The sequence below is a fragment of the Cydia splendana genome, unplaced genomic scaffold (genome assembly GCF_910591565.1).
Source record: "Cydia splendana unplaced genomic scaffold, ilCydSple1.2 scaffold_68_ctg1, whole genome shotgun sequence".
In the NCBI taxonomy this organism is placed as follows: domain Eukaryota; kingdom Metazoa; phylum Arthropoda; class Insecta; order Lepidoptera; family Tortricidae; genus Cydia; species Cydia splendana.
This window is the reverse complement of record NW_026946898.1, coordinates 718,361-744,093: the sequence shown is the minus strand read 5'-3', so window position 1 is coordinate 744,093 and position 25,733 is coordinate 718,361. Positions and strand designations below refer to the sequence as shown.

The 25,733-nt window shown below is 37.6% G+C and overlaps 1 protein-coding gene across 1 annotated transcript; it reads right to left on the bottom strand.

The window, feature by feature from the left end:
- Nucleotides 1–1,294: 1,294 nt before the first annotated feature.
- On the bottom strand, nt 1,295–25,141 carry LOC134805829 (uncharacterized protein K02A2.6-like). Its single transcript, XM_063779037.1, has 5 exons — nt 24,821–25,141; nt 22,546–22,708; nt 3,272–4,854; nt 2,720–2,848; nt 1,295–1,420 (listed from the first exon to the last, which is right to left on the bottom strand). The coding sequence occupies exons 1-5, from the start codon at nt 25,139–25,141 to the stop codon at nt 1,295–1,297; spliced, it is 2,322 nt and encodes a 773-aa protein (XP_063635107.1).
- Between the last annotated feature and the right edge of the window lie 592 nt (nt 25,142–25,733).

Below are 25,733 nucleotides of genomic sequence, written 5' to 3'. Positions count from 1 at the left end.
CAAAAGTGCCACTTCAGTGCCTAGATTATATGTAATTGTTTGTCAATGGGTGCATGGGCTAACTACAGGACGACAAATTTATTTACATCTAGTTTAGTATTTTATATATTGTATATAGAAAGCATCCAGAAAAAAACGATTACACAAGAATTAGTGTGGAGACGTCACAACATACTTAAATACGCGAAAGTACATTTAAAATTTCAATAATAAACGCTTCCGTGTCCATGTCGCTCGAAAAAAAAACAAAATGTTTTGTTCCGCATCGCCCCGCTCGATCCGTCTCGCCGCCTAGGCCGGTCGCGCCGCTCTAAAGTCGTGGCATCGCCCGCGCTGCCCAATACAAATGTTCGAGTCGCGCGCCGCCCCGCTCGCCGCCGCCGCCGGTCGCCCGGTGCACGCCGCGCGCGTTGCCGCTCGGCGACAAGGCTCGTGGCATGCATTATGCGTCGCCGGGTTATTGTTTTTGCGACTTACCGCCAGTCGCCGCCGCCGATCGCCTTAGACCAATGTCGTGGCCAGGCCGTTAGTGAGACTAGGCGTCATGCTAAATTCGCGTGTATCGACGAGCAAACAAGCATACGGTCCGTATGATGGTAAGCAGTCACAGTAGCCTATGCACGCCTGCAATTTCGAGATGTTACATGCGCGTTGCCGACTGCAAAAAGGTTAAATAAGTTTTTCTTTTTTTATATACCACGTCGGTGGCAAATAAGCATACGGCCCGCATGATGGTAAGGAGTCCCCGTAGCCTTGCACGCTTGCAACTTTAGAGTTGTTACATGCGCGTTGCCGACTGCAAAAAGGTTCAATAAGTTTTTTCTTTTCTTATATACCACGTCGGTGGCAAACAAGCACACGGCCCCGTCTGGTGGTAAAGAGTTACAGCCTTTAGATGCCTGCAACTTCATAGTTGTTACATGCGGGTTGCCGGTCGTTGGGACGTTGACCGTGACTTTCGAAAACAAAAAGTTGTATGTGACTGTAAACTTCCCATGACTATTTGCCATTCACCGTAGAATTTGACAGATAGAGAGTTTGATGTATTAAACGTTATACCGTATGTAAATAAGAAGATGTTTTTATTAAAAGTAATCTTTATTTAATGAACTCTGTCTACATACATGAAGCCATCTTCTTTTTGCTTAGTGTTGCCATAGTCTACTTATAATATCCCTCTTACATCCCCTTTCTTTTCAAGCAACTACAACCGACATGCCTACTAGCAAGTTGACTTTTTACAATAATATACTAATTAATTACAACACACATATAAAGGCATAAATTATCAAATTCAATCAGTTTGATAATCACAGAGATAGCTAGGTTTCTTAATCAGTCGACCTGTTCTAGTTCTTATAGCAGAATTGTTATTTTCATTAGCAATACTTTGACCATTCTCATTTTCTTCTGTATAGTTCTGAACATCAACAATATTCTTACTTTGTTGTGAAACATAGCTATCATCTGTCATATCAGCAATACTATTTCTTCTATACCCTTCAAATACTGTCAGCGGTTCCTCCTCATCATCGCTATACAATATTGGGCTATCTCTTACAGTTTTCATTTCTCCCTGATTTTTACAATTTATTAAGTACCTTCTATTCCTAAACAAGTTCTGTCCAGTTTCTGTTCTAATTTGAAAAGAGTTGGGTCTGCTATCTTTTCTCACTACTTCAGCATAGCTGTTAGGTTTATTATTATTAATTAATACAACTTTTTGACCCTCATTTAGCTTTGACAAGTTTTTTGATCCTCTATCATAGTACTGTTTTTGTTTCCATGCATTGTCATACAATATTTTTTGCACATTACAATTTTCTTTACTAGGTTTCTGAATACTAGGCAACAAACCCTTAATTTTCCTGCCCATTAACAATTCTGAGGGCGTATAATAATTAAATTCCTTTGAAATTGGTGTGTTCCTATATTCTAACAGGCTTAAGTATCTATCTTTTTGTTCATAATCAGCTTTTTTAAAAAGATTCTTAGTTATTTGAATATATCTCTCCGCTAATCCATTAGACTGGGCATAGGTAGGACTGCTTGTTTTGTGTACAAAACCCCAATTTGTAACAAATTCTTTAAATTTGCTACTAGTATAGTTAGTCGCCCCATCACTATACAAATATTCAGGGATCCCAAATCTACTAAAAATAGCTTTCAATGCATCTATTGTAGTTTCTGGTCGCAAATCTTTCAATTCTGACACTTCAAAGTATTTGCTGTAGTAATCCACTACAATTATAAAGTTTTTTCCTTTATAGTGAAATACATCTGTACCCAAGTGCCACCATGGCTTATTTGGCATTTCCCTAATTTGCATAGGTTCTTTTACATTATTTTTCTTAAACCTATCACATGTACTACAATTCAAAACTTTATTTTCAACATCTCTTGACATGAACGGCCAAAACATGCATGATCTAGCCCTAGCCTTACACTTATCTAATCCCATGTGATTGTAATGAATACGCTCTAACATGTCTGATCTTAAGGTTTGTGGAACAATAATACAGTTATTCTTGAAAATCAGTTCATCACACACATACAGTTCTCCACTAAATGTAAAATATGGTTTTAAACTATTAGGAATATCTTTAATACTTGGCCATCCATTCAAAATGTAATATTTTATTTGTTGTAAATCTGTGTCTTTATTTGTCTCATCCTTAAAAATTTGTAATTTCCTATCTGTTACTGGTAAAGAACTCACAACCATCCTAACTTGAGCCTCAATTTCCTGTTCTAGAAGATTATCATTTGTTTTTAAATTATGTCTAGATAATGCATCAGCTATCAAAAGGTCTTTTCCAGGTTTGTATTTCACAATTATGTCATATTTCTGCAAGTGTAAACGCATGCGCTGTAATCTTAATGGTATATCACATATGGGTTTCTTAAAAATTGACTCTAAGGGTCTGTGGTCAGTCTCAACCTCAATTTGTTTACCATAAATATATTGGTGATAGCGAGAACATCCAAACAAAATGGCTAAGAGTTCTTTTTCAATTTGAGCATATAATTTTTGGGTGCTGGTCATGGATTTGGAGGCATAAGCTACTGGTAAGTCATTTTGTAATAGCACCGCTCCAAGAGCGTCTTTAGAAGCATCTACTGACAATTTCACTGGTCTACTGACGTCATAATATTGTAGCACAGGGTCTGAAACTAATATTTTTTTAAGTTCACAAAAGGAATCATCATGTTTTTTTGACCACAACCATTCTACATCTTTTTTTATCAAATTTCTTAGAGGACTACAAACTTGTGATAAAGACGGTATAAACTTGGCCACATATATGATCATTCCTAACAAGCGCTGCAATTCTTTTACATTTTGTGGCTTTTCCATTTTAATTATAGAGTCTATTTTTGTAGGATCAGGCTTTATACCATCTTTAGTCAGTAGGTGTCCTAGATATTCTATTTCTGACTTTCCAAATACACACTTAGTTGAATTAAACTTTACCCCATTTTCTTTTGCCATTTGTAATACTTTTAATAAACGTTCATCATGTTCTGCTTGATCTTTACCATATACTACTAGGTCGTCAACAAACACTTCACATCCATTTATATTTTCAAAAATTTCTTTATATCTACGATGAAAAACTTCTGGTGCAGAACAAAGCCCATATGGTAGACGTTTAAAATAATATCTACCAAAAGGTGTAGAGAATGTGCACAGTTTGGCACTATCCTCATGAAGTTTAATTTGAAAGAATGCTGTAGATGCATCCAGTTTACTAAATACTTTAGCACCTGCCATTCTACTAGACACTTCTTCAAAAGTAGGTAATTTGAAATGTTCCCTCATAATACAGTTATTTAAATTTCCTGGATCTAAACAAACTCTAATTTTCCCATTCGGTTTTTTTACAATAACTATATTGCTAACAAACTCAGTCGGCTCTGTTATTTTTGAAATAACTTGAAGTTTTTCCATTTTATCTAATTCCCTTTTCAAGCTCTCGTGTAATGATATTGGTACTTTCCTACAAGATTCCACTTTGCCCTGAGCATTTTCTTTTAACTTGATTTTATAGTCTGGACCACTTAAAGTGCCTATAATTTTGTCATCAAACAGTTCTTTATAATTTTCTGTGAATTTATTACAGTCATTTTTTATACAATTTAGATATTTTCTTTCCATTAATTCTTCCTTGAATATTGATTTTTTACCTAACACTGGTAGAATCGGGCGAACTGAGTCGATAACATAGAATTTCAATTGTACTTGTCTATTATTCATGAAATTTCCAGTTAATTTAATTTTACCGACACAGTTCAGCTCTGTTCCCTCATAATTATACAAGTTGTTTGCATTTTTTTCCACTTTATTTTCTAATCCGAGTTTCTTAACATATCTTAATGGAAGCACGTTGCAGTCCGCACCAGTATCCAATTTAAAGTCTATAATATGACCATGTATTTGAATGGCCTCATAGTCTTCTTTCCTTTGAATCGAATTAATTTGCACCATACCTAACACAATATCACTTTCATCCGATGACAGATCTACTACATTCACATTCTTCACATTTCTACACATTTTTCCGTAATGCCCGAATTTGTTACACTTTTTGCATACCTGATTAAATGCTGGACACTTGAAACCATGTATAAAGCCGCATCTGTGACATGGAGGTCTGGTAGTAGACTGTGCCCGCTGATATCCACTTGTACCTGCTTCCTCAGATTGATCTCTCATATTCCTTGGTCCATAATTTCTTCTCTCTGGTTGTTTTCTTTGTTCAGTATTTTCTTTAGATCTATAACTATAGCCTCTGTCCTTCTTTACTACACTTACTGCTTGTTCTTCAACATCAAAGTCCTTAGTTTGTTTTTCTGTATAATCATATGTTTTGCAAATTTTAATGCATTTTGGCAAATCAAGGTCAGGCTCTTTGAGTAGACGCTCCACAACATTTTTCTTTTTAATTCCTCTAATTATCTGATCTTTTATTAAACTGTCCCTAAGTGTTCCAAAATTACAGTCAGCACTTAGGGTCCTCAATGTGTTGACGTACTCGTCCAAAGTCTCCCCTTCTTGTATTTTACGTCGAAAGAAGACATTTCTGTTGATACTTTCATTGCTTAGTGGCAAGAAATATTTTGAGAACTGCTCCACGAGCTCGTCATAGGTCTTAATTTTTTCATTGTCAAAATTATTGTAAATTTCTATACATTCTTCACCAATGCAATGAAGAAATAAAGCAATCTTGCTTTCTTCATCTAATCGTTGTTTTGCCCCCGTGGCAGTAAAATAGAGTTTAAATCTTTGTAGCCATTTTTTATAGTTTTCCGATGAATCTCCTTGTAGGGATAATGGCGGCGGTTGTTTTAGAGTTTCCATTTTATAAGTTCACATCACTAACCACTGCGCCCATTTACTTCTCCTAATACTGTTCACGTTCGTTCACTTTAGATTCGGCTGCGCCATGTAAATAAGAAGATGTTTTTATTAAAAGTAATCTTTATTTAATGAACTCTGTCTACATACATGAAGCCATCTTCTTTTTGCTTAGTGTTGCCATAGTCTACTTATAATATCCCTCTTACACCGTATTTAGAGTTAATAAGGTCTACTATCCTTAAAATTTTGTATGAAATTAGAAGCAAATATCAGCCGTCATGAATTAAGTATTGTAACCTTAGTCCGATTATAAAGCTTATTTTAAAGACTATGAACTCTAAGTATTAGAAATAAAGTAGATTTTGCTAATGCTGTAATTCTGTAATGCGACATGGTCATGAAACTCGTGCGATATTGGGGATATACTCTTCAATCTTTTCAAACAGAATGGTGAGAGCATAGACCTAGTATTTAATATAGACGTACAGTTGCCGTGAGGAGACAGAACATACGCAAAGTGACAAAATTAAATACACGTTTTAAGATTCCTGACAACATACCAAACATAAACGACGTAATTTGGTAGGGTTATTTGTTACCCCACCATAAACCATACTAAATTCACAGTGGGGATTAAAAAATGTGAGAATGTGACAAGGACAAACAATAATAACGTTTTCTCTGCTACTCCTACTGAAAGATTAAGACTATTTCGTTTGGTCATTTCCCCCTCCCCCCACCAGTTCCAATTATACTATCATAACCACAATACCGGCAACCTGCAACTGACGCATACGCATTCTAAAATTAATTAAAAAATCTGAAAATAACAATGGAGTACGTCATTGAACTCGTTGCGAGGCTGTGGTTTAGTAACACAGAACACCGCCTCTAGAAACCTAATATTGGTCATTTTGTTCCCGACGCAAATCACCAAACTGTGAGGTGCGGGAGGGGTGCTCACGGCGTTGCGATTGGTCGTTTCAAATATGGCGCGCTGACACGTGTAAGCGTAGGGATGGGACATGTTCATTACAGGTAGTGGGTACTGCTACCAGTGACACCGAAATTTATTGTGGTAAAATTGTTACCAATTTAGTATACTTAGAGTAAACTTACTTAATAATTATATTGATTAATTTAATATTTCATTAAGTAATTTAACAATGTACCTGAAATTTTTACTTAACATATTAGGGCATTTCTGTCTAAAGTACCCAGAACATGAATTTTAAAGTTTAGAATTTTTATATTATTTCTACTCAGAATCGCAATCTCTTTCGATACGCGAAAAAAGTGTCGCCAAAATCTCATACAATTATTTTCTTTTGTCCGTTTTATTAAGGTCATAGAAGGTTGTATTGAAAACATATTCAAATGGACCAATAACATATGCCTATTACAAATCAACTCCGACTTCTCTCGCACTTCTTTGAAGTTCATCATCAGGTCCATCTCGTGACATGAAACCTACCTGCTCACCTAGAGGATTCTAAAAAACCCATACAACATATGTCTATCACAAACCAACACCGAGTTCCCTCGCACTTCTTTGAAGTTCATCATCAGGTCCATCTCGTGACATGAGACCTAACTGCTCACCTAGAGGATTCTAAAAACCCATACAACATATGTCTATCACAAACCAACACCGAGTTCCCTCGCACTTCTTTGAAGTTCATCATCAGGCCCATCTCGTGACATGAGACCTAACTGCTCACCTAGAGGATTCTAAAAAACCCATACAACATATGTCTATCACAAACCAACACCGAGTTCCCTCGCACTTCTTTGGAGTTCATCATCAGGTCCATCTCGTGACATGAGGCCTAACTGCTTACCTAGAGGATTCTAAATAACCCATACAACATATGTCTATCACAAACCAACACCGAGTTCCCTCGTAGGTACTTTTTTGAAGTTCATCATCAGGTCCACCTCGTGACATGCGGCCTAACTGCTCCGCTGGCCTAGAGGATTCTAAAAAAACTTACACAACATGTTACCTATATATTATGTCTAAAATGGTACAATACGGTATGACGAAGCACGAAGTTTCCGCAACTGAAAAACCATCATCGTCACATCACTAGTCGAAAGGGAAAGGGATAGCGCATTGCATTTTCAAGTTGACGAAAAGGGACGGACATACTTCGCCTCTGCTTACTGACCAGTATAAAATGAACCCCGCGGACAAGAAACATTATTCAATGAAATAATGAATTTGACTTTCCCGTGGGATGTTATTCCATCTGTTTCGTAAGTAGATGTCTTAGATGACTTGCCACACCATATTACGCTGCAATATCCCATGATTTCCCAATGAATTCAATAGTTTACGATTTATTTTCTTAGACTCGTGCACACTGCTAACAGGTCGTAACCTTGGGCGCAACTGATCGGAGCGGCGCGCGAACAATCTTATATTTGACCTATACACCATACGGGCGGTGACCGCGAGTATAAGCTCGGTCTATAGGGGTTGGTCTGTGTTTAGTAACAAGGGGTTAGGGTACAATTAAAAATTTGGAGATAGCGACGAAACAAATATTGCATTCATCTCATCAATCGAGGCGCTGGCACCTGACGTGGACATTTACAAGTGGGAGGCGGCCCGGAGCGATCTCAAGAAGCTGGTCAAAGAACTTCTGGAGGAGAGGTCCATCCTTTAGTTACACTCGAGATACCATGCGGAGGGGCTTCTGCTAGAGGTGCTAAGAAAACACAACATTAGATCAATCTCTCCGTGCCTCTTAAACAGAAAACTTTAATCTGGAAAGACGCGGGGATGTGGTTCGTGGAGGTGATTAACCCGAAAATCATAAAAAGAACGTATGTGTTTTTGGACTGAATAAGTATATGTCTGTTTATATCTGAAATAAAAAAAAAGTTTAACAGTGATTGACTATTTATTTATTTACCAATCATTTAGGTATTTTATAATGCCCCGATGCAAGTATGGGGAGCGGTTTCCCAAATACATAAAGAAAACAATTGGTTTTTCAAAATTCGTTGTTAAGGGGCTCCCAGGTGCCAATGACCTTCAATCTGAATCACTTAGTTTTCTAATGTATTTTGCAGCTTATCATAGCAACGGCTTTAAGCAATATAGTATGCCATATTTACTTCAAAGTTATTCAGTCTTCGAGATATTCGACAGCAAAATTGAGCAATTTTAGGCTAAAAACCTGGTTTTCTGGTCATAACTTTTGTGTTAGTTATTTTAAAATTAAAATCTCTGACCAGTTTTAAGAGACGTCAAAGACAAACCCAAATATGCAGATTTCATACATGTAAGATCCTTCATAGCAATCCAGTTACGAATAAAGTGTTATTTTAGTCAATATTTAAAAAAAACATAAAAAAATAAGTATTCGTTAGTTTCAAAATCAGGTAGACAATAATGGAGATTAAAGATTGAATAACCGATAGCCAGTTGTCTTATAATTCTATCTGTAGTGTAAATGTAGGAGTAACGGCTCAAAACGTGTCAAATATCGATGAAAACCGCGGGGAGCCCCTTAAGATGAGGTTGTGTACTGGTAAAAGCTGATTACTGTAGACAATAGTATGTAGAGGTAAGAGAGGGTCCGCTCTCGCTCATGCGCAGTGTGCGGTGCTAATATAATAATATAGTTCCTGCAAATACTGTTATAGCAATGTGGCGGCGTTACTTTACTATGCGTGTGTCGTCATCGTCCTTAAAAATATATCTAGTCTCGATTTTAAACAAAAACAAGACCTGACCTGTAATAGAAATATAACGTACGTGTGAAGCGTGTGGTAACGTTAGGATTAGCTGCGCTCACAGTACGGCAATTAAGCAATGTCAATGTGAAAACAAATCCGTTTAAAATTACAAGTAGGGATTTCATATCATCGCTAAGTATTATTTAATTAATCCATACTAATATTATACAGCCGAAAGTGTGTCTGTCTGTATGTCAGCCTGTTACCTCTTCACGCTTAAGCCGCTGAACCGATTTAGTTGAAATTCGGTATAGAGATAGTTTGAGTCCCGGGGGAAGGACATAGGACAAAGGATAGTTTTATGTCGGAAATCATACCTGAAGAGAGTGCAAAGGCGGGTGGAAATGAAAGAGTTAATGAATTACCTAATAATTGAAGTAAGTAATGCGCAAACTGAATGATTGGTATTAGCATTATCCAGGCGCTAGACCTACTTTAGCTGCTGTCACTAATTCCACGCAGACGAAGTCGCAGGCAAAGCTAGTATTTCAATATTTTCGCTAGGATTTTTTGATTGTTTAGTACAAAAATCAACTTTATTTAAATGTAATAAGGTTGACATCATGAAGCAGTGGTGGCCGAGTGGATATGACGTCTGACTTTCAATCCGGAGGTCGCGGGTTCAAATCCTGGCTCGTACCAATGAGTTTTTCGAAACTTATGTACGAAATATCATTTAATATTTACCACTAGCTTTTCGGTGAAGGAAACCATCGTGAGGAAACCTGCATACATCTGCGAAGAAATTCAAAGGTGTATGTGAAGTCCTCAATCCGCATTGGGCTAGCGTGGGGACTATAGCCCAAGCCCTCTCGGGCATGAGAGGAGGCCTGTGCCCAGCAGTGGGACGTATATAGGCTGAGATGATGATGATGATGAAGGTTGACATCTATGTTGCGGATTGCGGAGTAGCAGAACTTCAGTGATTGTAGCTCAACTATGCGACGCTAGATGGACTATCTTCTAAAATAAAAATCGTAGATGCAATTTCGACATAATTTCCTTTACTGTAAAGTTCAAATTATTGTAATGGGCTAGGGCTCATAGGGGTTGAATACATAATAATGTCATTATTTAACTAAACTTAAGACAAACTCTTTATTTCATTTACGCGAGCGGAGCCGCGGGCCAGTCTAGTTCTAGAATAGAAGTCATGGAATAGAATAAATATGACGTCATCCAATTTCTCGTATGAGACTAGGCGTCATGCTAAATTCGCGTGTATCGACGAGCAAACAAGCATACGGTCCGTATGATGGTAAGCAGTCACAGTAGCTTATGCACGTCTGCAATTTCGAGATGTTACATGCGCGTTGCCGACTGCAAAAAGGTTAAATAAGGTTTTTTTTTAAATTAATAAATCTTACAGCTATCATAACAGTTTCCCAATGCGATAGTGTAGGCAGGCTATTATTAGGTATATACTACAAGTACTATAACTAAGCTAAGAATAAGAATAACACAACACAAACAATGTAACCTTTACAAATTCACTTCCAGAACAATGAAATACGTCAGTTCGATTGGCAACTTGGTTAAATGTGCGCAGTACGGCTACCACCAGTTTTGACATTGACATAACGCTCACGTTTACGTAACTTACTTTCTATGCATCTCGCTCGTACTCGCATATGCGAGCAATAGTGGAAGCGAGATGTACAGAAAGTAAATTACGTAGACGTGAGCGTTATGTCAATGTTAAAACTGATGGTAGAGGCTCTGGGCTCTCGTCTAAGGGGCCGTGCGCATCATAGGCCAAGAAAGGTACGCTCGGCTAGTATGGCGGAATGGAAATAATTAGTAATAGCTGAAATTTTCGGTGTATGGGACAGATAATAAATCTAGTGATTACGTCGACACATAATCCAAATAAATATATTACATTTAGGTATTTAAAAAATCACAGAAAGTTTGTAAAAAATATTAATAACATTTTTTAAATTTATACTCATAGAGAAATATTTGCTTTATGACATTAAGCATGAATCACACAAAAAATAATTCTGTATCCTACATTTAAAGTAAGTAACCTACGGTTATTATTAAATTCAGTATATTTCCGTCCTCAAAAATGGTAATAGGCTATTTTTTCTCTCATTATTTCCAAATTACAATAAGTACAAGCGTTGCAATTTAATCGTACACTAAATAATACCGTATGTGAGGTTTTATGGGGTTGTGCGTTAATTGCCTGGTTAAAAATGGTAATAGATCAATATCATATGGGATTTTTATTATGATTTTTACAGTATTCATCGAATACTGTAAAAATCGGCTTGAAATATGATTCGTAACACAAAAAACCATCAAAAACCGTTATCGTTGCTTTAAAGTTGCCGCGCACGAGCCAGCGAGCTAACGCGATTGGTCGTTGCATGGAGCGGGGCGACGGAACGATGAAACTTCCATCGCCCCGAGCGCGAATATTTAAAAAAGTATTTAGTATATTTACTATTTACTCGGTCAAAACATATGTACCAGTGAACGTAAAAAATATGGGAGACTAGATTCGAACTAATTATCAGCTTTAATCTGGGCAAGAGTGCTGTAAATAAGAAAGTAAATTTTACGTAATTGCAGGCTTTCCGTCTTTGCGTGCGCGTTAAATTTAATACAATAATAGGCCAATTATATAGGGCTATTATACTGACACACACCCAATTTGATAGCAGAAAAAGACGCGAAATTAAAATTTTCTTAGGGAAATCAAATCTTCGCGCCTATAAGTTTAAACTTTAGGTTTCAATAGCGGTCATTTAAGTACCACCCCTCACCACTAAAATGTAATTATCAAAAACGACAGTTGCTAATGTTCCCCAAAGTAAGCATTTCTAGTTAATGCTGCAATACAGTGGTACCGGGCACCTTGCGACGCAATGCCGAGCAGGAATCGCAAACCTTAAAATATTTGCACTAATTAATTGAGTTAGGATTTTGTTAGTACTCTTTAATTGAATAGCAAAAAATATAAGTTATGCATTAGAAATACCGTTTTTATTCGATTTTTAATTAAGTAATTATTATTAAACTTATTTTTACCGTGTGGTGTCGTTAAAATTTCACTAGTAACATCATTTGGCGACTAGGGCAATAAAAGTCGACACCACAACCAACAAATTAACAAACAACAATAACCAACAAATTAACAAACAACAAAAATTTGCAGTAATATTCCAAAACTCGACTGAACGCAAGCGCACCGAACCGTGTCGCTCCCCTGACGCGACTCAGTGTCATAAAACGTAAGGCCGTGGTATTAACGACAGCGGATAGCTGAGCGGCGAGCGGTGACTGCAGGCGGCAATAAGGTGTTCAGTTAATGTTTTTATAATTTGAAATGACTTCGTTTCCATGTAGAAATAACCAAACAGACTTTAGAAGCATTTAATATTTTATTTGTGGCCGTATAAATTATGTTTTATTGGTAAATTAACTACAATTATTCATATTTGTGGATAAAACAATATACATACTATAATTAATACTAAATTAACATTAAATAAATACATTATTTATGACATAAAAATACATTGCGCGTATTTAACTACTTAGCATTGTTTAATTACGATACTTGCAAGCAAGTAGTAAAGTATATGGCTCCATCCTATCCTGTACCACGATATACAAGCGATAACATTTTTGCGACAGTTTTGTATAGATAATGGATTTGTCGCTAGAAAATTACGATATCGAGATAAAAGTCAGGTCTCTGAGCGCTATTGAAACCTCAGATGCTTTTTACTTATACATGTTTTAAATTTGCCGCGCTTTTTCTAGTCAAGCTGAATGTGTTTCACTATAGAATAGTAATCGAATTGGTTCAGATTTAACGTTTAATGCATATAAATAACATAATTAGTAAATAACATAATTTTGGACTAAGTACATTATACATACAGTAGAGTCCGGTTATAACGACGCCCAAGGGACCGCTGATATTACGTCGTACTAACCGGACGTCGTACTAAACGAACTGCCAATTTTAATATATTTTATTTAATCAAAATAATTACATCATTTTGTATTTATTAATACTTATGCGATAATCTAAGAAAAAAAACATTTCTTTTAAAATATTTATTTACGTTAGTATTACGACACCTTGTCTTAAATGGAGAGACTTGTGTGTTTAGAAGAAGCCACTTTTCAAGGTACGCGTACTCACTCGTCATCCGCAAATTACTCGAATCCCGTAAAATATAAAGTCGTAATTCTTGGGGATCTAATCAAGATGACGTTGTTTTATCACACAGTTCCTATGGCCACCTCCTGTGTCCATCATCAGATCAGCTCGAAGGTACTTACCTACCAAAATATGTATTGCATTGTCACCCAATACTTACATAATTATGTATGTGAAGTTTAAGCTCAACTGAATAATGGGAATTGGGTTTTATTTAGTTTGCAAAATTACGAAAAGTCACATGACTATTTCATCTTGCTCCGTATAGGCAAAAGGGGGAGGGTAATTGAATGCGCGGGACGGAGTAAGCTTCTTACCCACAATTTATTTGTAAAAACTACGTTGCTCGTCGTTGTAACCGGACTTGATGGACGGATTTTGAGTCAATTTCCGTCGTTAAAAGCGATCGGTCGTTATAAGCGGAGTCGTAATAAACGGTTGTGCTTTCATAGTAGCTTGTACTAAAACCAAACAAGTCCCTATACTTTCGTCGCTATAAGCGGTTGGTTGTTATATGCGGAGTCGTACTAACCGGACTCTGCTGTACCTACATGACATCAGGCTATGGTTTGGCGCACCGTGACCCTGAACGGCGCGGTAATGTGTTACGGCTGTTAAGTGAAGTCCAGACGGGATGATCAAATCGACCGATTTGATCAGAAATGAAATTGGGGTCAATCTCCAAATTAAGCAACAATTAAACAACTGTACCGATATTTGGAACCTCAGAATAATATACCCGGCCGGATACCGGATAGTAACTTTGCTTGATTTCAGAGTAAACAAATTGGATTTAAGAAACAGTCACGGTCATATTGTACATTACTCGTTTATTATTTCAAAACAATTTAAACATCCACTCACTTGCACGCGTAGGTACCTACTCATTTCGAACATAGAAATGAGTCCGCGCCATTGTTCACCACGAAACAGGTTAAAACCTGCACAATGCGCACCTAAAAACCGAAATGTAGGTATTGTTAAATTTAGTTTGTAGTTAATTAGTTTTTTGGTGTAAGTGTATGAACCAAGGTCTGAAATAAATGTTTTTTTTTTTTTTATTGTTCCGCCGGCCGACGGTCGGGCCGAATATCCGGTATCCGACCAAACAACTATCCATTGCATTTCTAATTGAGAGTGGCAACACTATCGTAGGTCGTATTGCCCTTTTCTAGCATATACGTCCCTCGCTCCTACACTCCCACCACACAGGCAGGTTGCTTTGTCAGTTATACAAGGCAAATTTTCAAGTCATTGGCATGCTGTTTTTCCATCTGGAAGGTCGTGAAGCTAAACTGCTGGTGAGTTTTTGAATTTGTACCTCAGTTTAGCTGACTATATTGAAATAGTTATTTATTTTACAAGGGGTCAAAGTTGTTGTTTAACCGCTCGTGCTAATATTGATACTTGAGCAAGTAAAACATTCGAAACATGGAATCTTGAGCGTTGCGAGGGTTTCAAAGCACGAGGGTTAAACAAAATTTGCCCCAAGTGAAACACAAAATGTTTCACCACACCAACCCGAAGCAAATATTAAATGTAAAAATATCATACAAAATCAAATACAAATGAATTTTATTAAATATTTATGATTTAAAAGTCAATTCTACCAGCAAACATAAGAAAACAACTCAAAATTTGCATTTGATTCCTTTGCCTCACTTGTGAATAAAATGAAACTTTGCTCTCAGTTTTTGAAGTGCAAAGTAAGCCTTTCCGAGCTGGTGTGAAATAAATAATTAAATTTTGCACGCCACTGTTCGGAAATGTGGCAATAGATGGTCTAAAACCAAGCTGGAAAGTAGGCAATAGCTGTAGCACCTGAACCACCACTACTACAATGTTTCATTATTATCATCATCTGTCATTGGTGACAGTTCGCTATAGCAATGAGTATAATTTAAAACATAAAAATCAATAAAAGGTCTTTTTTGGCGCAACTTTTTCCTTCAAAAATAAATTTAGGTTATTTATAGGACCAATTTCTTGTTTAAAAAAAAACGAAATGTCAAACTATTCATTCATTCAGTCAGTTCATTCGATTCACGCTTAAGGCGTTTTTAGTTTGTAGCTGTTTGTGGTTTTTTTTAGCAAAAACGCTTCTAAGTTTAGAGTCCGTTTGAAGCAAACAACATAAAAACGCCTCTTAAATGTGATAAAAAAGAAAAAAGGCGGGATCGGAAAATTCTCACTGAATTGGATAGTACTATAAAATATAAGAAACACTCGTATCTACGCTCGCTATAAAAATGAGTTCTTCTAGTGAAGAAAATGATATTCTTACGCTGACGCCTACCGAAATTCAAGAGACAGCACAGGCAGTGGCTAGTAATTTGCTACCAGAGAAATCGCGGGCTAGTACTTATAGTTATCCAAATGTTTCCTTATTTCCTCGCAGTAGTCGTGAAAAGCACTATGTAATGCCTCGGCCGGAAACGCTAAAGATGGAGTCGTATTATTCGAGGGCCTCCACCAACGTGTCGGCCCTCAAACTCACTCGTCCATCTTTTAGCGGTTTTCCGTCCTCTCCTACAATGTACTATAGTAGTCCGTTAAATTATGACTTGAAAATTTGTCTTGTATAACTGACAAAGCAACCTGCCTGTGTGGTAGGAGTGTGGGGTAGAGAGGGAGGTATATGCTAGAAAAAGACAATACGACCTAGGGGCTGTCCATACATGACGTCATCTATTTTTGACGATTTTTGTCGCCCCCCCCCCCCCATAAAATCATCAAAAAAATCATGCTTCGAATGACACCGTTTCCACCTGCGTCATGCTACCATCATCCGATGTCCAGACCCCCCCCCCCAAATTTGAAATGACTTAAATTTATGAATAGCCCCCTACGACAGTGTTGCCACTCTCAATATTATTTATTCTTAGGTTCCGAATATGGTAAGTTATTTAATTAGCGTTTTATTTTTGTGTAAAACGCTGTCATTTTAAAGCCGTACTTTTCGCCTTATTGCAAAGGAGTAAGGTGCAAAAGTGTAAACATATATTTCACGTCGACTCTTATTATACTATGTTATACTTATTATGGAACATAAACTATGAATTGAAAGAGCACGAAATAGTCAATATAATACGTTTGTTGAAAAAAAAAGTCTACAGACGCTTAGGCGCGAAGGGTTATTGTCTCATAGAAAATTTGAATTTCGCGCCTTTTTCTACTGACAAAGTTGTTGAATAGACGTTAATATCAAATTAAAGAGTGGGCCTACACACTTCGCTGTGACAGAATGTGAAAGTGTCACCAAAACTGTCAAATGACTACGATAATAAGTATTCCTTTTATAATGCCACTCCACACTATGCCATTCTGAAATTAAATAAGAACGATAGATAGTCATGCGCAATTTTTATTTTTGTAGTGGGTCATAATTGACGTATATAATTACGAATATAATTTGAACATCAACCAATAATATTGGAAATGATATCAGTTATTTTTAATCAGCTATCATTCACGCGCGCGTTCATTTTGCTCAGACTTGGCCGCACAAATATTTGGTGCGAGCGAGACGCCCACGCACGTTCGAATTGGCCTGTCACTTGTAGCAACTTGTAGGTAAGTACATACTTACCTACATACTATCCACGCGTCCTTGGCACGAACTCCCGCCACCGCCCGCATTGAAACTGTCCCCGCGCGCCGCAAGGAAATGTAATCCTTAGCATTAGCGCAAAGAGTTCAAATTTGGTAGTTTCATTTAGCGAATTTGATAAAATGCACATATTTATTACATTGACCATATTTTTGTGTGATTATGTATTGAATATCACTTTGAACGTTATCAGAACAAAGTCTGCAAGAAATTATATCTATAACCATTTTTTCTAGCATGTTTAAGGCGTAAATATATATACAAGTGATACAAATCATATTGATGTCGGATTCTCGGATAAATAGCTTAATGAGGTAGTTTTATGGTAATTCAATCAAAGACCTAATTATTACTTTTTTTTTATATCAAGTTACGACGTATATCCGTGAGGCCCCGCCATTTATTGAATTAGTTATTTTCCGTGTTAATATTTTGACTGATTCCATTGTCGACTCATTATAAATATTATTTTCGTCACGTTTACGAACTAAAAATACTATTACTATTTTTAACAAACAAGAACGGCTCTTTTTTTTAACTATTTTTTTTTACCTACTTCCGGACAGAAAGTTTTTTGGATTCGAAAATAAAGTATCTTAAAATGATCTAAAGAACAGGAATAAAAACAAAATTGCCTATTACTAATTAATGTTTAACGTAAGCGTATCTTTACTGGAGTATCAATCCGGTGCGCGCGTGCGGCTGGGCCAGCAGAGGCGGTCTGCGCCTTCGCCATACGTACCGTGGCGGCGCATAAACACCTATTGACTCTAGTAGCTCTGGGTTACTAATCTTTCCTCGCACGGGTGTGTAATGTTTGATATAACTAGTAGTTCGCCCCGAACTGAGAACTCGCGGTTTGCCAAAAATTATATAGAGCGACTGACTTTGTTGCACCTACTTACTCGTATAGTTCGACATAAAATGGTAGAAAATAATTTTCAAGAAAAAAACCCGACTTCTATGAGGGCCGGTGAAAGATTATTGTACATAAATGTTGCACTATGTAGAAAAGGAGGTAAAACCACCCACTTTTCTAGTAGGTAATGAAAATGGGTGCATTACATTTGTTATAATTACTTTTCATATATTATAGTTTGATATATCGTTATTTTGAATAACGTAATTAATGTCATACTACCGTAATACCTAATTAACGGTATACATAATGTTATTATTGGTACAGTGGTCATAAGGTATATTTACACTTCGTCTAATATGCATTGCCATAATTATTACATACTCTAAAGCATATTATTTGTTATAACAAGTGACATCACATAATTATTTATGTAGCATAATAGTTGCATGACATAAATGGGTTAGGTTAGGTTGAAACTGCGACTCCGCACAAACGAATAACTACCTAACAAAAGGAGGGTTAGGTTAGGTTAGAACTTTGACCCGCCGTAGAAAAAAATATTCTATCAAAACAGTGGTTTAGGTTAGGTTTGAACTGCGGCCCCCGCAGAACGAAAACCGTGAAAAAGTAGGTTAGGTTAGGTTAGAACTGCGACCTCCCTAGAATAAAATAGCTAGCAAAAGCAGTAGGCCTACGTACTAGTTATAAAAAGTATGTACATCTTTACGTTATCACTAAATGAAATATCACAAAAAATGTTATACGATATATGTATTTATACTTGATAAAATTGTATGAAGATAGAATATTACGTTATACAAAAATATAATATAACAAATGTCATTATAAAACATGTCTATATACTATTTGAAAATTATATTACATTAGGCATTATATCAATGACAGTTTAGATAAAATCACTATATAATAAAGGAAACGTATTATAAAAATTACATTATAACATACAATAATATATCAAATGGCGTTATAACAAATACTTACTGTCCGAAAATGATATCCTCTAATATTCTAATGTTTAGGAGCTATAATATTAAACATTATGACTTTTAATAATTATGTCAAACAAAAAGTGAATTACGTCTAAGAAACCAAATCAATAACATCCTTCATACTCGTATAAAGAAAAAAGAAATCTGTTTCCTCAGGTAGGTTTGTTAGTTACCTTGTGTCCCTCAGAGCGGAAATAAGAGCCCCGCGAAGCGGGGCTCCGTCGACTCGTTGGCGGGACGAATTGGCTTAATAAGCTACATGAAAAATAAGATATGGTGGGGAAATAAGTAAGCCAAACAATAAAATAATTGTTTCCTCAGGTAGGTTCGTTAGTTACCTTGTGTCCCTCAGAGCGGAAATAGGAGCCCCGCTTCGCGGGGCTCCGTCGACTCGTTGGCGGGACGAAATGGCTTAATAAACTACATGAAAAGTAAGAAATGGAGGGGAAATCAGTAAGCCAAATAAAAAATAATCCCCAGCTACGTAGGCAAGCATGCAATTTGTATTGCTTAATTTTATAAATATTGACAATATCACTAATAAAAATTATGATGGAAAACGTTATGGTCTAAAAAAATTGGAATTTAAAATTTAGGGAATGCAATAGAGCCCCTACTTATCATTATAATCTGCGATAAAAGAACTTACAACGATTATTATAAGCAAGTTTATTGCCTTCAACATTATGTAATGGTATACCCTCTGGACTTTGAATATTATGAGTAATAAATTTTATGACTAACAATAATAATGACCTGCAAAAATCGGAACTGCAATTTATATTGTTAAAATTTATGACTATTGACAATATGACTAACAAAAATTATGATGGAAAACGTTATGGACTGAAAATATCGGAACAAAAAATTTAGGGGAACCAATAGAGACCCATTATTGTATGTTATAATGTAATTTTTAGTATACGTTTCCTTTATTATATTGTGATTTCATCTAAACTGTCATTGATATAATGCCTAATGTAATATAATTTTCAAATAGTATATAGACATGTTTTATAATGACATTTGTTATATTATATTTTTGTATAACGTAATACTTCATACAATTTTATCAAGTATAAATACATATATCGTATAACATTGTTTGTCATATTTCATTTACTGATAACGTAAAGTTTTACATACTTTTTATAACTAGTACGCAGGCCTGCTGCTTTTGTTAGCTATTTTATTCTAGCGAGGTCGCAGTTCTAACCTAACCTAACCTACTTTTTCAAGGTTTTCATTCTGCGGGGGCCGCAGTTCAAACCTAACCTAAACCACTTTTTTGATAGAATATTTTATTCTATGGAGGGTCAAAGTTCTAACCTAACCTAACCCTCCTTTTGTTAGGTAATTATTCGTTTGTGCGGAGTCGCAGTTCCAACCTAATCTAACCCATTTATGTCATGCAAATATTATGCTACATAAATAATTATGTGATGTCACTTGTTATAACAAATAATATGCTTTAGAGTATGTAATAATTATGGCAATGTATATTAGATAAAGTGTAAATATACCTTATGACCACTGTACCAATAATAACATTATGTATACCGTTAATTAGGTATTACGGTAGTATGCCATTTATTACGTTATACAAAATAACGATATATCAAACTATAATCTATGAAAAGTAATTATAACAAATGTAATGCACCCTTCCTCGCACTAACTTAAATATGTAAGAGGCTAGTGCCAATTCCCTTCTAACCTCTAGCTGGTTATATTCCACCATTCCGAGCACAAACAGGGTTGGGTACATTCGAGGATAGAAGGGGTACACTCCATACAACTTTAGGTACACGAACCTGAGGAATTTATTATGGATTCGTTCCAACATAAACTTGTATTTCGCCTCATTTGGGCTCCAGACACAAGAACTGCTCTGCATGTGGCTTCTGACAAGGGCTTCGCACAGTGCGCGTATAGCTCTTATGTCGGAAAACCCGTGACACTGCCGCAGAACGAATCCCAGGTTCCTATAAGCCTTCTTGCAAATAGTGCTAATGTGGTGCCTAAAGGAAAGATCTGCGGTAAAGTGCACCCCCAAATCTCGCATTTCCGTCAAACGCTCTATCGGCGCCCCTTCTACCAGGTATTGATGATGTATCGGGCTGTACGATTTGCAGAAGGACATCGACGAGCATTTAGCCACATTAAAGTGCAATTTATTGTCGTGACTCCATTGGACCACTCGATCAATGTCATTCTGCAACTCGACGCAGTCCCATACATCCTCGATTTGAAGCACCAGTTTCAGGTCATCAGCAAAGAGCAGACATTCCGCGTTTTTTACTACACTAGGCAGATCATTGATCATTAGTACAAAGTGTAACGGACCCAGATTACTTCCTTGACTGACCCCGGACCTAGTATAGTACGGCTTTGACCTGTTACCGGCGCAATCCACGTACTGGCTCCTCCCCCGCATATAACTTGCAAAAAATGCAAGGGTATGCGGCGTACACCCCGCGTCCGCCAGCTTCTTTAGTAAGATGTCATTGTCTACCATGTCGAAAGCTTTCCTAAAGTCGAAGTAAGTGACATCTACCTGACCGCCGGCGTCCACCGCAGTTGCCACCCGAGACATAAGGTGCAACAAGTTTCCCCCAGTACTGCGTCCCGCCCGAAATCCGTATTGAGCGTCTGACAACTGGCAACTGACCTGTTCCTGTAATGACCTTTGTACAGCGGACTCAAAAACTTTTGCAGGCGCACACAGCACTGCAACTAGTCTGTAATTACTTGCTTTTGGTCCACCACTGCCCTTTGGTACTGGTACTACTCGCGACAATTTCCACTGTTCCGGGAAGATGGCAGATTTTAACGACATATTAAATAAACGACACAGTGGTTCTGCTAGCACCGAGCGACAGTCCTTTAATACAAAGGGGGGAATGCCGTCCGGTCCCACAGAGCGTTTTGACGGTAGTTTCTCCAGCGCGCGGCGCACTTCCGCCACCTAACCTGTAGCTCGTGAATGTGTACATACATGCTATTAGGCGACGCCGTGGCGCTGGCGACTGCAGGGTCAAGTGTAGCGGGCCTAGAGTTGTACACTGAATAAAAAAAGTTGGCAAATTCATCGGCAGCTTCCTTCTGTGATAAGACACTTCCACCATCGTCCATTAGTTTAATACAGTTATTGCCCTCTCTTTTCTTTTTTATGAAACTCCAGAATGATTTAGGATCATTTGCCAAGTTTTGCTGCATCTGATCTTGATACTGGTCGTGTGCTAGTGAAATTGCTGATTTTAATTTCATTCTACAATTTGAAAATTTATTGTAGTCATCCTCAGAGCCACTTTTTTATATTGCTTATGCAGTGTGTGCTTGAGTTTAATTGCTTGTATTATCTCTGTCGTGTACCATTCAGGATAAGAGTACCGAGATACTACCGCCATTTTTCTCTTAATAGGAACGCAGCCAGGGGCGTATTTACCCTAGGGCCATCCGGGCCATGGCCCGGGGCGCCAATCCGCCAGGGGCGGTATAGCGGCCGTATGGCGCCCCTGGCGAATTGCATTTTGTTTTTCTTCCTTGACTTCTGGGGCGGCGAAACGTATTGGCCCGGGGCGCGAAATTTCAAAATACGCCCCTGAACGCAGCTATCCAATACTGCATTAAATTTAGCATAGAAACAGTCCACCGCTTCCGCAACATCGCTTATTTCATAAAGCAGCTTCCAGTTTATGTTGGCTAAAGAGTGATATAACAAATGGAAGTCAGCCTTAGCGAAATTCCATCCACGGTGCAAAATACCTGTCGGCTCTACAAAGGATGATGACGACACAGGCACCTCGGTCGTCGCCGCGGCCTCGGCGTGCGCGCCCACCAGTACCGCTAGCGGCGGGTGATACGGGTCCACAGGCTGCAGAGGGGTCCAGCCGCATGCACCTCCACTTGTGATCCGATGCCCTCGCCGCTTAGTATTAAATCAAGTTGCCTATTACTACAATTCGGTATTTCATTGTTCTGAGTGAATCTGCAATAAGTTATGAAGTATAAGTATAAGTATAAATATATAAGTACATCATGGTTACAAGAATATAAATTAAAGTCACCAATTACAATCAATTTACCATTATACTTCACTGAAAATTCTTTTATTAATCTAAACATACACATATATTCATTATCTTTTGCCTGGGGCGGAATATACAAAACAAAACAAGCGAATAAAAACTTATTTTTTAGATGTACCGTTGCGCCGACAAGTTCAAACTGCTGGTCATTTAAGTTAACGTCACTAAACACACAAAGCGCCTCCTTGCTTACGGCCATCCGTTCTGTCGCACCGTACAATTGTATATCCCGGCGGTATTAGCTCGGCATCCTTGATAGACTCATTAGTCTCATTACAACCACTTTCTGTTATTGCGAATAAGTCAGCCGAAGAAGATAGTAGCAACGTCATAAATTGAGTAGTTTTTGTTCTCAGGCCCCTCACATTCTGGTATAGGATGTCTATAGGTTTAGTCCCTTTTCGTTTTATGGGTACGAAAAAACTGACGCCAAGGCTTAATACAAATATCCTTCGCCCATTTGGCTGGATCCATAACACAATCGGCTAAGGCCGAAGGAACACTAAGTTTGAATGACGCATAGTTGCCTTTGGCTTTGGGGCTGTCCATTAATTACGTCATCGATTTTTGACGATTTTCGACCCCCCCTCTCCCTAACATCATCCAAAAATCATGCTTCGAATGACCCCGTTTCCTCCTACGTCATGCTACCATCATCCGATGTCCAGACCCCCCCCCCCCCTAATTTGAAATGACGTAATTTATGAATAGCCCCTTTCAGAACCTCCACCGCGCACGTGTCTTCACCACATATTTTTTTTAAGTGCTTACGAACTTGTTCAGCCGTAGTGCCTAGTTTTAAATAGTAAATGTGGATGAGAGTTGGTCTTTCGGACGCTTCCAGCTGCGTTGCGCCCGGAACTGCAGTACCTCGTGTCACTTCTAAGGACTTACGTGGGCGACGTTTCCGCACTTCTTCCCACTCGCCCTCATCCCGATCTTCATTAGCGGTGTTTTCGCCAATTACAGTAAAGGTTGATTCTCCTTTATTATTATTTATTTATTATTATAGTTATTTATTATACAAGAAGTTACAACTTTTTTGTAAGGACAATGCTCCACAAAACTACATTTAGTTTGACTGTGGAGTCTCACTATACTATACTTAATAAAATTTAAATATCATAATAGGTTTACATTTGGGAGTTAAAATACTTAGGTAAGTAGGTATGTCATGAATACTCTGTAGGGTAACACATCTCCTATAGAGTATTCAGGAGATACCTTTTTAGACTATTTTTAAATCTACTTTTTTTGGGCTCTTTGACTATGTCCGCGGGCAAAGTATTCAGTAAATAGGGTAAACGTTTCTTAAGTGTCCTATCGCCGTAATAATTATACACCCTAGGTACTTCATATTTGCCCGCAGTTAGTGCTCTGGTATTATGACTATGTTTGACTAGATCTCTGTGTTCCTGGCTGCCATGACTGTTTATAGCTAACATATATTTAAGTTTTATTCCCACTGGTAAAATTTTACATAATTTAAATAATTGTCTGTAGTCAGATTTGCAACTGTATTTTATCTTTTTATTAACTAGTAGTTTTAGAAAACGGATTTGTAACATTTCTAATTTATCTATGTTAGTTTTAAACGTGAGGCCATAGCAGTCAAGACCGTAACTAATAATAGACTCTACTAAAGAAGTATAAATACATTTCAACGTGCTAACAGGAACTTTAAAACTAAGATGGTAAAATATGCTTAAAAGTATTCTTAATTTATTACTAATGAAATCTACATGAGTCGTCCAGGAGAAGTTTTCGTCGATTTTCATGCCAAGATATGTAAAACTGTTAACTATTTCTATGGGCTGACATTTACAAGTTCCGGGGTTATTAATACTATGAAAACAATGGAAACTATGAGTGAAAATCGATGGGATATCGGTTTTAGGTACCAAGTATGGAGAATGTATTATCATAAGTTTTGTCTTATCGGCATTTAGTACGATTCCATTATCGTGAGACCACTTGACAACAGCATCGACGTCCTCCTGTACGAGCCTGCAGGTCTGCTCTAGGTCGATGCCGGCGCGCAGCGTGCACAGGTCGTCCGCGAACATGTGTGCGGAGCAGTGACGCAGCACGCCGCACAGGCTGTTCACGTGCATCAGGTAACAGAGGGGCCCGCAGCCCGAGCCCTGCGGCACTCCGTAGCGGACGACCTGCTCGTCACTGAGCGCCGACCCGACCTTCACGCGGAAGGACCGCGCGGTCAGGTAGTCGCGGAACCATTGGTTCAGCGGCCGCCCCACCCCGCACTCCTCCATAGCTTTCAGCAAAGTATCGGTCTCTAGGGTGTCAAAAGCCTTTTTAAAATCAAAAAAGATAGCTACCACAAACTGTTTATCTGCTAAGTTATTGTTAATCTCATCTGTAAAGGCAGATAATAGTGTGTTCGTACTTTTCTGTTTTTGAAATCCATGCTGGCGACTATTTAGAATATGGTTAGTTTGTAGATAATGTGATATTCGGTCGGTAATACATTTCTCTATTATTTTGTCAACCCTAGATAGTATAGATATGGGTCTGAAATTAGAATAATCTTTAAAACTGCCTTTCTTATGGATTGGACGCACTATTGCCTGTTTGAGTTTTGTAGGAAATTTTTGTTGATTAACTGATAAGTTAATTAGTTTGGCTAGTATCGGGCTTATTTTATCTACAACTGTTTTTAGATCAGACATGCGTATGAGATCGCTTCCTGGTGATTTATTACTGTTCATGTTTCTAATTACTCGATTAACATAATCACTGGATACCGGTTGCCATCGCATACACATGTCAGACTCATGTACGTAGTTTTCCCTAGTCATCCATATGTCGTTGCACGAGTGTTTTATATTGTCTATTTCTGTAGTA